General features: G+C 37.5%; 2 protein-coding genes across 2 annotated transcripts in view; one reads left to right on the top strand and one right to left on the bottom strand.

Annotated features, from left to right (window-relative positions):
* The window catches only part of mgat4c (mgat4 family member C), a 121,399-nt gene that overhangs the window by 77,209 nt on the left and 25,466 nt on the right, over positions 1-18,724 (top strand). The gene's annotated exons all lie outside the window — the stretch shown is intronic.
* On the bottom strand, positions 10,172-13,817 carry eps8b (epidermal growth factor receptor pathway substrate 8b). The gene is made up of 4 exons (XM_016483166.1): positions 13,790-13,817; positions 13,381-13,558; positions 10,340-10,472; positions 10,172-10,249 (listed from the first exon to the last, which is right to left on the bottom strand). Exons 1-4 carry the CDS (start codon positions 13,815-13,817, stop codon positions 10,172-10,174), a joined length of 417 nt encoding a protein of 138 aa, XP_016338652.1.

Here is an 18,724-nt window from a genome sequence, read left to right as displayed (position 1 = left end):
GTACAGACTCTAAACCAAAATTAAATAATGCGTTAAGAGGGATAGTTCACCCAAAAATGAAAATTCTGTTATTAATTAGTTACCCTCATGTCGTTCCAAAAGACCTTCGTTCATCTTTGGAACACAAATTGAGATATTTTTGATGAAATCTCAAAATGTTCTGACCCTGCATAGACAACGCAACTGACACGTTCAAGACTCAGAAAGGTAGTAAGGACATCGATAAAATAGTCTGACATCAGTGGTTCAACCACAATTTTATGAAGCTACAAAAATACTTTTTGTGCGCAAAGAAAACAATAATAATGACTTTATTCAACAATTCTTCTCCCCCGAGTTACGTCTTCCACCATTTTAGAGTATCAACACATACGCACGCTTTCCCCTAAACATTAAACAACGCTGATTACGCAGATTACGTTCATGCACGTGCTTTCTCCTCCGAACGTAAACAACGCCGATTACGTCGATTACACTCTTGGGTACTCTCCAAAATGGTGGAAGACGTAACTTGAGGGAGAAGAATTATTAAATAAATTGTTATTTTTGTTTTCTTTGCGCACGAAAAGTATTCTCATAGCTTCGCAAAATTGAAGTTGAGCCACTGATGTCACATGGACTGTTTTACCAATGTCCTTACTACGTTTCTGGACCTGAGAACATTTCAGTTGCTTTGCTGTCTATGCAGGGTCAGAGCTCTCAGATTCCATCAGATTCCATCAAAAATATCTTAATTTGTGTTCCAAAGATGAATGAAGGTCTTATGGATTTGGAATGACGTGAGGGTGAGTAATTAATGACAGAATTTAAATTTTTGGGGTAAACTAACCCTTTAACAAGACTGTAAGAAATAACAGAAGTCTGTAAATGGAAAATGCACTGGTACATTTCTGCAGTAGTATCTGTTTTTCTACAGTGAGTATAAGAATTTCAATATGAACAATTTTAGTACTGAACATCAGGATTTATGGCTTGAAACTTGAAAACAGGATTATTAGTTTAATTGTAATTTTGTTGATGAGAGAAGAATAACATGATTTTCATCTTTAAAAATTGTGTATATTATATCAAGACATTAGCTATATGATGAGAACGTAAAGTACTGCATGTCAGGAATCACTCCTATAGATTCTAGTTTTGCCTTAGGGAATGAACACAATTTTTAACTTGCATGTAATAAAAACATCATGCAGTTATTCATTTATCTAGGAAGCTTTATTTGTCCGGGACCCCAGCCAAAGCCATTAGGAATCATGAAAGCATTGTTTCTTTTTTGCATTTCCACTCATTTAAAATTTGGTTATTGGTGCCCACAGAGCGGTGTAATACAAACCCATCACTTTATGCCGCATAATCAGTTCTCCTCTGAGATTAATTACTGTGGATGTCCTGATTAATTAAGCATGGAAGGGAAGAATGGTTGTTTGGAAGCAACAATTCAAGGTCAATTATTTGAAATAATTGTGCTGAGAATGACCCAGTGATCATTAAAGAGAATTTCTGTTCCTATAGCTCAACGGGTAAAGTATTGTGGTGTCAAATCCACAGTTAGTAGTTAAATTCCCAGAGAAGGTACATAATCAGACAAAATAGGTTTGGAAATGTATATACTGTTAGGCTAAACACACGAAAATGCATATATAATGCACAAGACACTCTGAATATCTCTTAAAGTGAATACAGGGTAATACTTCTGAATGGTGAAACTCACATAATCTTTCTTGTTTCTTATTTTTTGGTCCTTTTTTTTCCATATCAGTGGCCATGCCAGGACAGCGCAGTACTCAGAACTGAATTGTGAATGACTTTTAAATTTCTACTAAATTCTTGATTTTAAATTGAGGGAGCCAAAGAATGCAGAATTGCAATTCAAATTTAAAATTAATTTAAATTCAAATCAAGCAATTTAACACATTTTTTATTTGAATATTGGTCGAGACAGAATTTCAACGTTGACAAAGTTACCTAGAGAAACACTTTGTTTGCCCGAATGCCTTACTTGTATTGAATTTCTTTGAATTGCAGTTCAGTAAATCCCTTTCCTGTCATTCCAATTCAACTTCCTGTCAGCATGGCCACTGTAATTCAAATTCACACTCATGAACTGAAAATGGCGCAAGCTCAATTCTGAATTTTGCCCAAGCGTGGCTCAAGCAATTTCCTCATCCCATTTTTGATGTGTTACACCCTAATGGCAGACGCAAATGCATTCATAAAATCCGGCACAGAAAGACAAGTCTGCCATAGTGAAGAATGAGCCATTTAGATTTACAATGCATAGCTAAATACGATCACTGTTTGCAGCGAGCATGTGTACTCATGCGCTTCTGTATATTGTCCCTGTGTGACAGACACTGTGTGAGAGGGCATGGACCTGTCAATGCTCAACACTGTTATCAGTCCAGCTGCCACCAAATAATATTTTAATTCAAATGACAAAATCCATTACCCGAACCCAGGGCTCTAGCGAGAACATTTAATGGCACAATTAAATTCCAACTGCCTAGTATCTATTGAGCAATTAACCTTTGATAAACCAATTAATGTTTAGCGTTTGATGACAGAAGTTGGGCCTGGAGGAGTCATATTGGAGTTTAATGGAACGACTCCCAGTCCGAGATTAGTTTAGCGCAGCTATAAAATTGTCAGAATTCCTTGTTTTCTGCTATATTGATTCTTTTGTGCTGAGCCATTGCTCAGCTTTTCAGATGAAAAAGGGGAAATTACCAGAAAGCATGCGGGAGAACAGAGGAGCTGTCAGTTATTATAAAGCCGAGTTCGATGAATTATTGATAGCAGTGTGAACATGTCTCCAGACACTGCTTGATTATTTCCTACATGATGTGCAAATGCTAGTTTCCTTTGATGTTTGTTGCTTCATTGTCTCTGGCAACTTCCTCTCAAAGATGCTACCTCTCAGGTCACTATGGAGACCGTCATTACACAAACATAGGCAGACCTGCTGAAATACTGGCTCTCCAGCTGCCATCCTTTAATGTGGTTGTTGTGGCTATAAAATAAGTATAAACACGTCAAGAGGATTTACCACCTGTCTGGAGGGCTGGTTAATGTGCATTTTCTGAGATCCCAGGGGATCTCGACAGAGGAAACGGTTTGATATCTGTTCTTGCTATCATGCCGCAGTTGAACATTGTCACATTGTCATCTCAGGCGCACCGCGGGTCATCGTCGGCCTGTCATTTATCATCAGTAACGTGACTCAGACAAACCGGACAGTGCCTGATCCCATTCGCCATTAGCAAAGCTCCACTCGTGAATTTATCTTCTCTTAGTCTCAAGCAATATCATTTTCCTCAGCTTGACAGCCCTCAAGCCTCCCGAATGCAATAATAAAGAATTGATTATATTCTTTATGGAGCGCAGAGGGCCCAAATGTGTTTTGTGTTCCTTCTCCTATCAGCAGTAATGAAAAAGGAAAAAAAGACAGAGGTGAGTTGATGAATGTTTGGATTGCGAATAGTTTATGAAAGCTTTACATTACCACCGACCCAACATTGGGTTGAAACAACCCAGCATTTTTTAGAGTGTACTATCAGTCTTCTTACTGAAATATCCTCGGTGACAGACACCAAGACACTAGGCTTGCGGACGGTGGATTTTGTCGCTTATCGATAAAAACAGAATAGGAAAAACATACGGCAGTCTATGTTTTGCACTGTAGCATATAATGAATTGAGAGTCTGGCTGAAAATGTGTTACTGTGGAAGGCCTCTCATGTATTGATGTAGGTTTTAATTTCCTGCTCTCCCCACGTTTGCCATTAGCATCTGAGACGATACAAACGTTTAATGAAAAACACCCCCCTCCCTCCTCCAGACTAAACTGTCACGGCAAAATAATGAAGCATACAAAGCACCAGGAAACTAATAAACCTCATATTTCTTTTGACATCAACATGAAATCATATGAAAATAATACTTGCGAAAAAAGACTCTCGCCGTAACACCACCTCCGTGTTGTATTTCACAGCGAGATGTGGAAAACGAAAACACCGATACGGTGAGGCAATCATGGACCTGTATTATCCTTGAAATGAGTTTGATTTTACCCCGGTGTGGGACATTTTATCAGACCTAATGAACAAGGGCTGTCATGTGCGTCAGCCACCTCAGTGCTTTAAGATGACATATCATCACTTAAATCATTAGGGGTGAGATTTGAGGAGGTGGTGTGAATTATGATATTTTGCCAGTTCGTCATAATCATCACACACTAGAACATTTGTCATCAAAGCCCATCCCATGAAAATCCATGAGCTGTTTTTATCATTTATGCCTGTTCATTTTTAATGATCCATCAGTCCTTGAGAACAAATGGAGAAACCTGATTTGGATTAGTGAGGTGCGATAAATTCAAATGGACTGGGGGATGATATATGTTCTGAGATCTTGTTAATTTGAAGGTAGTCCTTCATGCAGAGCAGACATTGTGTAGAATCAATAATCGGTGTATGTCAAGTTGTTGAGTGATGTGCATTTGAATTAATTCGAATATGGAATGATTCAGAGAGACAACAATGCAGTTTCACATTGTCATATCAAATAAAATGAACGAGCTTTCAATGGACGTCATCACGGCACACTCTGTCAAATGATTACCTCACATTTACGCAAATATGACTAACAGTGGCAATTTGCATATTCAGTGTGAGAAAGCCATAAGAGGGGGAATTAAATCATCTACTATAAAAAAAATAACATGAGTATAAGATGGATGTTGCTGTCAGCGGTATCTGATATTTACACAATTGGATTATGTTTTTGTGACAAAATGCAAATTCCTGGTGTGCCAACATGCAATGGCTAAGAGCTCCCACTCAACATCTTTGCAATCTGGCAGGCTGTCCTGCTTAGGGAACGCTTTTCTGAGCTGTTTAAATCTATCATGTCCTGTTTGGCCAGAAACTCATTATGGGCCACCATCTGCAAGTGATGAACAAAATCCAGATTCTCATCTCCTGGCACCCTCCGTTAGTCCTCTGGGATGGGGAAAGAGTTTAGGCAGACCAAGCTGTGTCTTTTCAATGTGGCTCAGATCTTTTGTACCAAAGATATGGCATGTTTGCATTATGCATTCTGAAACCGGTAGCGGCTGACACCATAAATTACAAATTCTGCCCATGTAAGGTTTTTAAGATGCTCTCGTGGAACAAGTTGGAAGCTGTGAAGTCGACACTGTTATGCATGCATCGTCATCTGCTTCATACAATAACTTACTGAAGACTCAAATCCAAAGATAATTTCCAAAACATGTATTTTCATTGGTCAGTTTTGGCAACTGTGTGATATAACTGTATGCTTTTTGTCCCCTTGGATGGTTGCGCTTAGCTGGTGGAACTCGTGGGATTGGACCGCAGAGAGGGACTGGAGGGGAGGATTCCCCTCAGCAGATAAGCAGGATTTGTGTCTGGGAAACTGGAGATTGCAGGCCTGTCTCTCTGAGAATTACAACAGCCACTCAATGCAGCCCTTACTCAAACCTTTGTACGAATCTGAGGGACTCGCGGCGGTGACACATCCTAGAGCTGTTATCACAAACATTGGCTTGGGTCAGCCGTGTTTTTCTTGTAGAGAGGACACAAGAGTCTATTTAGAATTTATAATTTAAATCTATAATTTAAATGGTTTAATTTTTAGAATTTAGAATTTAAAAATATAATTTATTCAGAAATTTAGATAATAAAAGATTTATCAACATAAAGTAGAACATCAAAAAAAAGTCCTTGTTGTGGAAAGCTAAGCTTCCTTCAAAAAATCGCGTACAGTAGAAAGAGTGTATTGATGCGTACATAGTCTTCATGCTTTAATTAGGATATTGCATTATATGCACTAAATTATAGCAATGGCTTATTTGCAACTATGCTATGCTAAACAGACGTTATGCAGACAGTAAGTCACACATTTTGACTAGCTCTCTCTCTCTCTCTTTATATATATATATATATATATATAAATATATCAGAACTTAATTTTTGATTAGTAATATGCATTGCTAAGAACTTCTTTTGGACAACTTTAAAGGCGATTTTCTCAGTATTTAGATTTTTTTGCACCCTCAGATTCCAGATTTTTAAATAGTTGTATCTCGGCCAAATATTGTCATATCCTAACAAACCATACATCAGTGGAAAGCTTATTTATTCAGCTTTATGTATAAATCTCAATTTTGAAAAATTTACCCTTATGACTGGTTTTGTGGTCCAGGGTCACATATATATATGCATATGTAAATATGTGTGTACTAAAGCCATTGTTAAATTTGTTGATGTTTTTGATGTTCTCTTTTCTCATATTTCTGAATTATTCTAAATAATTCAGCGATTTAATTATCGTCATGATGTGTCTTTTTGTATTTCACCCTTGTTGACAAAATTATTAAAAAATAAATAAACAAATAAACCTTTTGTCAACAGACATTTTCAGATGAGATTGCAACTGTTTGGAAACACGCATGAATTGGCCACCAGTGCAATAGAGGTCCGGCATTCTCTTAATATCCTCTGAATGGAGTTTGCTGAGGGCCTTTTTTTACATTGAGCAGAGTTGTCTTGAGGCAGAGAGGATGTGACAGGGTGCATTAACTTGATCTGTCTCTGTTCTGAAGGATGAAATGGCTATCCTTATACATTAGCCTTGAGCTAAATGGCCATCAACCCTCTCACCTATTGTTCAGTCCTCACTGTCAGCCTCACATGCGCGCATGAACTCTACGCTGGTGACCGTTCATGGTTTGTTTCTCGACGGATTAAAAAAGAAACAGCTTTCCACACTGTAAATCGATCGCACCGTGCGAGCGGTAAGACCCTCTCAGATGCTGAGGGGGGCGACCGGATCGATCCCTCTCCCTCCGCTCGATGAAAACAGGGAGACACAAATCTAAATTGAAGTCTCGGGTGATTTACAAAAGGGGGAAAGAAAATGAATCACTGGAGATGTCAGGGGGAACACAGAGATATAATTCAGTTACCTAAGTGTGGAATGACATTTGATTTAATCTGAACTATTAATGCCAGTGAGGTCAAGCCAAAAGAAAGGGCACTTGTCTAGTTAGTCGCAATTAGAGTGTAAATCTCAAATGTCTGTAAGGCGGGGGAAAATGTCATTTGCAGAATAACTGGCTAATAACGTGGTTCCCCTCACCTTTGAGTAACCAGGCGGCGCAGAGTGAATCTAAATCATGCAAGACTAACAGTAGAGTCATTCGAGAAATTTGTCCGCTTTTTGTCATGGTTGTGTGTGTGTGTGTGTGTGTGTGTGTGTGTGTGTGTGTGTGTGTGTGTGTGTGTGTACCTTATTTTGGGGAAAAACAGAAGTAAGTTAAATCTAACAAAACCTCAAAAAAAAACTCCTTTTGGGGGATGTTCCCTTTGTAAAAATGGTATAAAATAAAGTAAATATTATTTTTTTTTCAATCCAAAAAGTTTCCTATAGGGTTAAAGCTGGAATACAATACATGAGCGGATTTTAAAACATTAGGCATCATACATTTGCCAACTTTGTAAATAATTACAGAAAAACTGGGCATCATACACTGAATGACTGAGGATCACGGACTTTTAAAGTCATTCTGAACACAGCAAATGACTGCAGAAACATGTATTGCATTGCTAGGTGCCGTGTGACAAATGAAAACAATATGTTCTAAATTCGGCTCAAAATATCAAACATGTTTGATATCATCCGACTGGATGAAATCCCAATTTAAAGCTAAAAAAAATCTGTGCAAATCAGACATTATGTGATTTTCTCTGAAATCTGTTAACTTGGAGAGTAACTGCAAACTGGCTCTGACAATAATCTGGCATTAGTGCCCAATGTATTCCAGCCTTTAGGGTATAAGCTAGGATTAAGTTATAGTCTTTATAACAAGCTATATATCAAAACAAGAAATGTATCCATTAAGAGCTAAGTAAACGTGTGTGTGTGTGTGTGTGTGTGTCCCGATTTTTATACCAGTAATATCATTAAAAAATAAATTAACGAAGACATTCAATATTTTACAAAAACCTGCTGAAAGACAAAAAGCCTAATAAATTGTTTAATAAAGAAAGTTTACTGTTCTTCTTGTTAGACTGCAATGTTCCAGTTAGGAAGGCAAAGGAGGTCACTTTCTTTATTAAACAATTTATTAGTACTTGTTTATAGTTCATGTTTTTGTTATTTATTTATTATTGATATTACTGATATATTTGTCATGTTGGAATCCATTCTCCAACCTCATGGTGAAAGATGTTGTTGCAGAGATTTTATGCTGGGGATGGACCTTAACATCAGTTTGATAAATAAGGGAACCTCCTTGAGGGTAAATTAAAGCTAAATGTTATAAATATAACCTATAATGTGGTTTTAAAAAAATGGAACAGTCAGATTATTGGTCATGCTGTATGCCTGATTAAAAGATAAGAGATTAGTTTAGGAATCAGTCCTCCCTTAAGTACGGAGTTTGTTTTAAAATGTAACGTCATTACTCTGTACATCGTATGTCAATTGTTTTAAACGTATTTGAGACTATGGTGATGTAATTATACTTTTTATATCTCCTCAGCCTGACACCTTTTTTATATTTGAATGTACATGACCACAATAGAGGTCAGATAGAGAGGCCTATAGAAAATCCTCACAAAAATGGATGCGAATAACAATAGTTCCACTGCACTGCAAATCTCCAGTATCTTTTCTTTGATGTTCCTCTCTGTAAATCCCATCATTAGGCATCGATTCATGCCATGAATCATAGTGACAATACACCACATCCACCCTCTCTTATGGCTGGGGTGCGTTATGACAGTGCATACAAAGGGAAAGATGGAGGTCATTCTCACTCATCCTGAACACAGCACAATACTCGCTGATGCGTTCACAATCTATTCCAGAAATAAAGCAACAAGACAAACTGAAAGCCACTGTTATGTGCCCCCTGTGAGGGCAAGTAGCAAAGCTGTCAGTCAGTGAGGCGGTTAGAGATTCAGCCTTATGGTTTCCACAGGGCTGAAAGGGGGCTTTATAGACAACACTGGGTAAGAAGAGCACCAGAAATTGTGAAAAGTGAAAAGCAATAGTACAATATCATCTGGCACTTAGGGAATCAATATACCATTCATGTGAACATTTTTTTTAATCAATTACAGAAGTACAGACCCATAACTTGCACACATACTAATAATATACCCATGTGCTTGCATAGTTTATTTTAACATTTTTGTTATTTAATGACAAACACTGTTCAGAATCATAATTCAAAAGTACAGACAAGTAATGTTTCACAATACATCTATGTGCTCTCATTTCTCTTATTATGAAGTATGAGAGAAAAGAATTATAGTCTGCACTAATCATCCATAAACATGAATAAACATGATCTGGTTTGCATTAATGACGTGTGAAGCATGAGTGTAGGCTACTGAAGAAATCGAAAAAATAAATAACACATTGTTTCAAATTAATATTCAAGTAGTCATTTAGCCAAATGAAGTATGTGATAATATATTACAATACTTCACTGCATTACTTAATATCATTTTATTTTTTGATTCATCATTTATTATTTATGCAGAAACAGATGGGACTTGTTTCGAATGTCAGATTAAAGGAATAGTTTACCCCAAAATGATAATTAATCAATGTCATTATTTACTCACCCTTAGAAGCAGTGACATTTGACGAGATGTGCTGAACAGCGCCATAATTGATTTGAAAGCTAGTGAATAATGACTTACACTTGACAGACATTGCCACTTTTGGCATTTTATGAAAAAAAGGAGGTTCTACATAAAAATAACTGCAAATGGGTTTTGAAACGACATGAGATTGAATAAATAATGCCAGAATTTTCTCTTTTTTTGGATGAACTGTTCCTTTAATAGCACCAATCACAAGTCAATGCCTTCCATCAAAATAATTTTCCTCTCTATAAATGGAGGTTAAAGACTTCACTCCCAATGCATTCATGTTCATCAGTTTAAGCACGAGCGTTAAGCACTACACTGTATGGGTCATAAAGGAAATAGGCTGGACTGGGCTTCACTAATGACTGGAGTTGTTTAGTCCATCTGTTCTGAATTCCTCTGGGTGGCTGTTGATTGTAGGGTAACAAGATCGTTGAAGAAAATGTGATGAAATAATGCCATGAGTGATGGCCTGATTGACTTTAATCATTCCCAGGTTGAGCCCTCCACCTCCTGTTGTCGTCGCCTCATGATCTCCTGTAGTTCTGTATCCCCACGACCCCTCTGAGAAAAAGAAAGACATTAAAACCCACTTTTGGACTGTATTTGAATGGTTAATCTGCACAAATTCTGTAATATTGCTCTGTGACAGACCTCTATTTGAGCTTTCTGCACAGTGATCTGACTAAACACACGGGAACCCTCATCTCCGCATACGGCTTTCAGCTCATCCTTACTGAGGGAAAATAGTTGCGCCCCGTTCAGAATACCAAGACATTCCACCACCCTGGAACGTGGAGAGAATATTACATCAAGGAGTCATTTCATGAGGAATAAAATTTTATTTAATCGTCTGAGATATACTGCTTCATATACTATGAAAATATTCTGTGGCAAATTCACTAAGCAGGTGTGCAACTTTTTTGATACAGATTCCAGGCACTAAACAAGCTGAAATAATGCTGTGAATATTTAAATGAAGTCAATGAAGTTGTAAAAAAAAAAAAAAAAACTTTTCCTGTTGCAATGAATTAAATTCACATTTCATGTAGGGCTGTGCGATATGGACAAAAAAAACCTATCGCGATTTCTTTGATCAATTTAGCGATTTCGATTTTAATCTCGATTTTGACACACACAGACATGCTTTACAGTCATAAATGCATGTGCAAAGTGAATTTGAAACATATTTCCAAAAGAAAACCAATTAGAGCTTTATCAAAAAGCTGTAACATGTCTCTAGAACAGACATAAGGCAAAATAATCACTAAGTAAAGGTGTAAAAAAATGTCTCTGACGGAAAAAAAAAAAAAAAAAAATCCCATGTCAGACCTATAGAATTACCCCAAATGTTGTCCCAACTAATCAAACTATTCAGAAGTTCATACTGCTGAAATGTTAAGGATTTGAGTTCCCAGCATGCTTTGTAGCATGGCAGTATGCTGTTTGCTGACTTCAATTAAACTTTGTTGTTATTTTGTCGTTATTTGTCAAGCTCATATTTTTACATTTGTTAATTGTGACCGTTCACACCATTTGTTTGTTGAGGCGTACAGTATGTTCAACCCTTTAAAGGGGTCATGAACTGCCTTTGTTTTTTATATTGTACTGGTCCACTTATAATATTATCAAGATTTTTACATAAAAAAAACATCATGATTTAGAAGTAATAGGCTATTTTGTGTCCTGTTTTTAACCCCCCTCATCTGAATGCTCTGTTTGAATAGTTGTGGTGGATTGTAGACTTGGAAGTAAACGCCCAGTGCCACTGCTATGATTGGCTAAGAGTTGTGTATGTTTGACAGCCTACATCCTTCACAGATGGACGCTGCTGTGCCTTAGGTTAAAAACACATAAATAACTCAAAACTATCTGTAATAACAGACAAAGCAGTAGTGATCACCTAATAAAACAGTTACTCACACTTGTGTGCTGCGACATTACTGTTGGATCCAATATAGTCAGCCAAGCATTGTCTTTTAAGTTCAGTCTTTCTGAAAATTCTGCTTTGAATTGTGCTTTGTTTATAAACTAATCCGTGGTAAAATGAAGTGAACAAAGGACCAAGTTCTTACTGATGCAACCTGTAACTTCATTAATAATAAAGTTCATCAAATAAAGTTTATCGTTTGGTTTCTGTGTAGACCTGCATGGTGGCAAGCTCATATTTTTACATTTGTTAATTGTGACCGTTCACACCATTTGTTTGTTGAGGCGTACAGTATGTTCAACCCTTTAAAGGGGTCATGAACTGCCTTTGTTTTTTATATTGTACTGGTCCACTTATAATATTATCAAGATTTTTACATAAAAAAAACATCATGATTTAGAAGTAATAGGCTATTTTGTGTCCTGTTTTTAACCCCCCTCATCTGAATGCTCTGTTTGAATAGTTGTGGTGGATTGTAGACTTGGAAGTAAACGCCCAGTGCCACTGCTATGATTGGCTAAGAGTTGTGTATGTTTGACAGCCTACATCCTTCACAGATGGACGCTGCTGTGCCTTAGGTTAAAAACACATAAATAACTCAAAACTATCTGTAATAACAGACAAAGCAGTAGTGATCACCTAATAAAACAGTTACTCACACTTGTGTGCTGCGACATTACTGTTGGATCCAATATAGTCAGCCAAGCATTGTCTTTTAAGTTCAGTCTTTCTGAAAATTCTGCTTTGAATTGTGCTTTGTTTATAAACTAATCCGTGGTAAAATGAAGTGAACAAAGGACCAAGTTCTTACTGATGCAACCTGTAACTTCATTAATAATAAAGTTCATCAAATAAAGTTTATCGTTTGGTTTCTGTTGACGTAGAATCGGTGGATGGGGCTAAACAGGCAGTGATGTAGAATCGGTGGGCGGGGCTAAACAGGCAGTGACGTAGAAGCAGCCGTTGATCTTCTTCTGCAGAGGCGGTGATTAGGTGGAGCTGTACATTTTGGCATGTCGTTTTGGCAGATTGGCTTCAATATAAGCTGATTTTTAGACTAACGAGAAAGTTTTGCGTTCTGAAACGTACAGAATGATTTTATAGCACAGTGACCTCTTATATGTCAAAAGATCAAGGGAATTTTGATTTCTCAGTTCATGACTCCTTTAAAACTATAGATATCTTCGCTTTGTAGGATCGTTGTTCCTACACAAACAATGATAGCATATTGAGTCAAATTAATTTATTAAAATTAATTTCTAAAATTAATTTATTCTGTTACTAAATGAAAATTTGTTGAACAGGAAATCTGCTGTTGTCTTGACGACTGTATTGGCTGAATTAGCGCAAATTTAAATTGAGTTGCCTTGGATTCAACTTTTGTCAGCAATTTATTTTTTACAGTATGTGTATATTGGGCTCATTAGAAATAAGCACCGTATTCATTCAATTATTTGCCAGCTGTAGTTTAGGATAAAGCCAGTGGTAAGAGTTTATTTTTATTAAAAATAGATGTTTGCAAGATAATGTGACCCTTACAACATTCTTATACTGTACATATTATTATGTATGTTTACAGTACATCTTTATCATAGTCCCCCTGGAGCAACCTGGGGGTAAGTACCTTCCTCAAGGGTACATGGTTCATCGCCTGTGAGGTTTGAACTTGTAACCTCAGCTAATAGCCAATATGTTTAACCACTAGGTTACACCACCCATATATATCAGTGAAAGTGTCACATGTCACAGCTCACGTGTCACTCACGGTCTAGAGAAGCCCTTTGCATTGAGCCAAGCGTGGACCTCAAAGGGCTGGGAATCAAATGTGATGGGCACGGATGTAGTTGAGCACTCCTCCCGAAAGTTTTGAGCTGGGGGATGGGCCTTATTGTCGGTTATCCTCTTCAGCAGTTCACCATTTACCTCCTTCTGTTGGTTGCGGTCTAGAGAAATAGACAGAAGAAGCGAGAGATAGAGAAACAAGCACTGGGACAGAGACACAGTGAATAAGATTGCCCAAGACAGGAGCAATGAGCTCTGGTGGGAATCTGCAAACTATGTACATAAGAGCACTCTCACACCAAATTCATTTCCCACTTCTCTGCATTTTTTCGGCAGACTCTCCCCGCTCTCCATCTCACAGCAAATACAGCGAGCAGATAAGAGGTACGTACTATCTTTATCCCTGGAGGATTTATTCATCTCCAAAACCTCAGCGTGATTTACAGGGACAGCGGAGGTAACTTTGTAAGGATTCACAGCCTGTAGAGATAAAACAAAAGCCAGGGAAAAACAGAGGGGAAGAAAAAGAAAGAGTCAACGCCTGCCATATAGAGTGGGAGAATATATGTGTGCACTTTCCATGAACAGGGTACAAAAAAAAAAGAGTCTGAAAATCTTTTTTTTTTTAATGAAGTATTTTCTCCTTTTCCACAAGTGGTTAGTGAAAGAAAGTGCTTAACCTTCAGAAAATGGTCTGATATATTATATTAACCTATTTTTATTCATTTTCCATGAGGTGTGCAATTTTTCTACCCTGTAAGCAATACTGGGACCTTTCTAAATATACACCCTAACATTTCTATGTAATTTTCTAGCACTAAGATAGATAGATAGATAGATAGATAGATAGAAAATAAAAAAAAAGACATTTAAAAAAAAAATAGGCCAAAATCACCTGACATCAATTCATCCAACATATCTACTAGATTTCACTACATAAGACATTGTATTTGTACTGTACCACTAATGCTAAACTAAATGAGCTGAAGTCACTGTCAACACACCTCCTTTCTTAAAGATCATTACAGATTGCATGTAATTCATAGAACTATAGGCCTTATTAGGGGTAGCGCCATATTTAATTTTTGACAGAAATGTAAATGCTGTAAGGGATAGAAACTGTGCATTGAATGGACTGTACTGTTGTTTAACAACTTGATGAAACTTTCATAAAAAATGTCCATAAAACATGCCATCTAACCTGACTAATGTCTATTTGCCAGTTGTAGTTTGTTAAAGCCGGTGATAAAAGTATATTTTCATTTATAATAGATGTTTGCCAAATGACCCCTGTACCATTCTCAGTGACTCTCGATGTAACTTTTTTTTTATTTCTATGTAATTTTCTTGCAATAATGCTTACACAAAAAGTAATAAGACACGAAAGTTCATGAAATGTGCCTTGTAGAATGCAAATAATAAACCAGACTGTGTGATAAACAATGTTACTGTGAGGTTTTTGAACTGCATGCCAGCCTGGCTGTTGAAGAGAGCAGCACGGTTGTACTGCTGCTCTCCTGGTTTGACCTCTTCTAGCACATTACACGGCACGTAGCCCGACTGACCGCTGTGGTTCCTCAGCAGCCGCCACTGTTTATTGTTTTCCAAGACCTAGAAGCACCTGAGATTCATGTCTACTATTAGTACTGTAAACTGCATGAGTGTGCATGAATCAGTATTTTTTCTGGGACAAATCTATTATTGGGACTTTTCCTTGTTCATTCAACATGTTGTCAAATTTTAACTAAAAGGTTTTGGTGCAGTGGTTGTGTCATACTGTTTCCCAATGATACATCCTACCATTGGGATCCTAAAATGAAATCCCAGTGATACCAGGCTCAGGCCGGGCATGTCTAGAAACACGATTATCCATGTTTTCCAGATGGATTAGCCAATCGGGGGTAATCCCTCTTGATCACTTCAGTAGTTCTCATGTAAATAGAGTGCCTCAGGGTTGGAGGCTGTTTTGAGAGAAATGGCAGACATCTGAAAGTGACAGGTTGAAAGGATGCCTTCCTACATGCTAGACTTCAGCTTTCTAAATTGTTATGGGTATTGTGCATTTGCAAGGGCTTACACTCTTAAACATAAAAGGCTTTTTAATGGCATTTATGGTTCCATGAAGAACAACATCCATGGAACCTTTCCATTCTACAAAAAGGATCTTTATAGTGGAAAAAAATGTTCTTCACACTAAGGGAAATGTATTTTCTATTTTTTAGGAAATGTTCACTAAAAGGTATAAAAATAAAGTGATAAAAGTATATTTTCATTTATAATAGATGTTTGCCAAATGACCCCTGTACCATTCTCAGTGACTCTCGATGTAACTTTTTTTTTATTTCTATGTAATTTTCTTGCAATAATGCTTACACAAAAAGTAATAAGACACGAAAGTTCATGAAATGTGCCTTGTAGAATGCAAATAATAAACCAGACTGTGTGATAAACAATGTTACTGTGAGGTTTTTGAACTGCATGCCAGCCTGGCTGTTGAAGAGAGCAGCACGGTTGTACTGCTGCTCTCCTGGTTTGACCTCTTCTAGCACATTACACGGCACGTAGCCCGACTGACCGCTGTGGTTCCTCAGCAGCCGCCACTGTTTATTGTTTTCCAAGACCTAGAAGCACCTGAGATTCATGTCTACTATTAGTACTGTAAACTGCATGAGTGTGCATGAATCAGTATTTTTTCTGGGACAAATCTATTATTGGGACTTTTCCTTGTTCATTCAACATGTTGTCAAATTTTAACTAAAAGGTTTTGGTGCAGTGGTTGTGTCATACTGTTTCCCAATGATACATCCTACCATTGGGATCCTAAAATGAAATCCCAGTGATACCAGGCTCAGGCCGGGCATGTCTAGAAACACGATTATCCATGTTTTCCAGATGGATTAGCCAATCGGGGGTAATCCCTCTTGATCACTTCAGTAGTTCTCATGTAAATAGAGTGCCTCAGGGTTGGAGGCTGTTTTGAGAGAAATGGCAGACATCTGAAAGTGACAGGTTGAAAGGATGCCTTCCTACATGCTAGACTTCAGCTTTCTAAATTGTTATGGGTATTGTGCATTTGCAAGGGCTTACACTCTTAAACATAAAAGGCTTTTTAATGGCATTTATGGTTCCATGAAGAACAACATCCATGGAACCTTTCCATTCTACAAAAAGGATCTTTATAGTGGAAAAAAATGTTCTTCACACTAAGGGAAATGTATTTTCTATTTTTTAGGAAATGTTCACTAAAAGGTATAAAAATAAAATAGTTCACCCAAAAATGAAAATTTGCTTAAAATGTACTCACCCTTAGGCCATCCAAGATACAGATAAGTCTATAAGTAATCGAAATGACTCCAGTCCATTAATTAACATCTTTTGAAGTGAAAAGTTGCACATTTGTAGTAAACAAATGCATCATTGGGGCATTTTAACTGTCAATTCTGGCCAAAATACTTATTATAATTTTATAATAGTCCATAATCCATAATAACATTTCCTCCAGTGAAAAAATCCACACCTGTTAGACTGTATAAACTGTGCTTGACAGTACATATTTCTCTCCTGATTCAGACGAGACAACATTAGCAACATTATGTATATAGGATGCATTATAGCTGGAAAACAAAGAATTTAAATTAAAAACATCTTATTGATGAATTTGTCTGTGTCAATATTTTTAGCAGATAATTTTGATGGCACCCATTCACTGCAGAGGATCCATCAGTGAGCAAGTGATGAAATTATAAATTTCCGCAAATCTGTTAGTGAAGAAAAAACTCATCTATATCTTGGATTGGCTGAGGATGAGTAATGTAATGTTCATTTTTGGGTGAACTACTTCTTTAAGTGCATACTATGATAATGTGCATTTGCGAACGGAGTATCAATAAGGCATCATAAAGTAGACAGAACAAGATTTATGATTTTTTTATCATCTAGATAAGTTGTGTTCAATATAGTTTCCCTCAGGTTTCCCACAAACTTTTGACCAACAGGATGTTTTTTTTTTTTTATCATTTATGTTCAAATATCGGCCTACAGAGTCTTCTAGACCTTGAGCACTGCATGAGAGCTGTAGTCGTGTTTTCTCTTTTTCTGCCTCCCACACGGTGTACCTCAGACCTGTTCTGCCCTGTTCCCCATCCTCCTCCACCTCCTCACTGAGGGTCATCCGTACCTCCAGCACCTCACCCGGCTGCACAGAGAGCTCATTGGCATTACGTGCCACGAAGTGATAGCGTATCCTAACATGTTGGAGGTCGCTGTTCGACCTGTGTGATAGAAATAGCAACACAGCACAATACTTTGAAGTTCATTCATAAGTGAGGCTACAGCTGACTACAGTTACGTAGTCAACACTTGACATTATTTTTAGAAGTTAGATGTAGTATTTTTAGCCTTGCGATCTCTGCACCTCATGCATATGGTCATATGCTTATAATATGTGCTTTAAAAGTACTAATAAAAGGCCAATTTATTAATAATAGGCATGCTAATAAGAAACTAAGGTAATAGTGAGAATTGGTCCCTACACTAAAGTGTTACCTCTGCATCTGGATAAAAAGTAGAGATTTTATGCCAGAATGGAGTCAGGTTTGTGTTAGTTTGATAAAACAGTGTCTAAATAGCTACTTGGCTGTTGATTAACATTATCCAATAGTTGTTTCAGGGGAAGATTTATTTCATTTTGAATTTATTTGAAAAACCGAGCACCAATGAATTGTTCAAAATAAGGCAAGACCAATGCAACAAAAAAATTAAACAGGGTCACTTTTAATTTCATGTTGACTTTCGTGGAAATCCAGCAGACCAAACAACTTTGTCTAGAGGCCAGTCTATGAACAAACAACTCATTATAACTAACAAGCCGGGATAACAAGCTACTTTGAAAATCCTTGTTTTTCCTTTAAATCCATTAGAAAAAAAACATCTCAGGTTACTTATGTAACCATGGTTCCCTGAGTAGGGAACGAGACACTGCGTCCTCTAGGGGTCGCTATGGGGAACGCCTCGTCGTGACCCGTGTCTGAAGCATACATTGAAAAAACACCAACTCGTTGGCCAGCGACAGCCATGACGTTACTACCAGTGCGACTATAGTATAAATAAGCGCCGGGAGCACACATCATTCACTTCTTCGTCTGAAGCTTGCATCCGCAGCATGGCAAGAAACCTAGAGGACGCAGTGTCTCATTCCCTACTCAGGGAACCATGGTTACATAAGTAACCTGAGACGTTCCCTTTCATGGGAACTTCGAACTGCGTCCTCTAGGAGTCGCTATGGGGAACGGTATACCCACGCCGCCATGCTGAGGGGAGTGCAAGCC

This window comes from Sinocyclocheilus anshuiensis, unplaced genomic scaffold, assembly GCF_001515605.1.
Source record: "Sinocyclocheilus anshuiensis isolate Anshui unplaced genomic scaffold, SAMN03320099.WGS_v1.1 scaffold481, whole genome shotgun sequence".
Taxonomy (NCBI): Eukaryota; Metazoa; Chordata; class Actinopteri; order Cypriniformes; family Cyprinidae; genus Sinocyclocheilus; species Sinocyclocheilus anshuiensis.
This window is presented reverse-complemented; position numbering and strand designations above follow the sequence as displayed.

Coding starts and splice junctions, on each gene's coding strand:
- eps8b (XM_016483166.1), bottom strand. CDS start 13,817: ATGAATAAATCCTCCAGGGATAAAGATA. Junction 13,559..13,789: donor ATCCTCCAGGGATAAAGATA/GTACGTACCTCT, acceptor CTATTTCTCTAG/ACCGCAACCAACAGAAGGAG. Junction 10,250..10,339: donor TGCAGAAAGCTCAAATAGAG/GTCTGTCACAGA, acceptor TCTTTTTCTCAG/AGGGGTCGTGGGGATACAGA.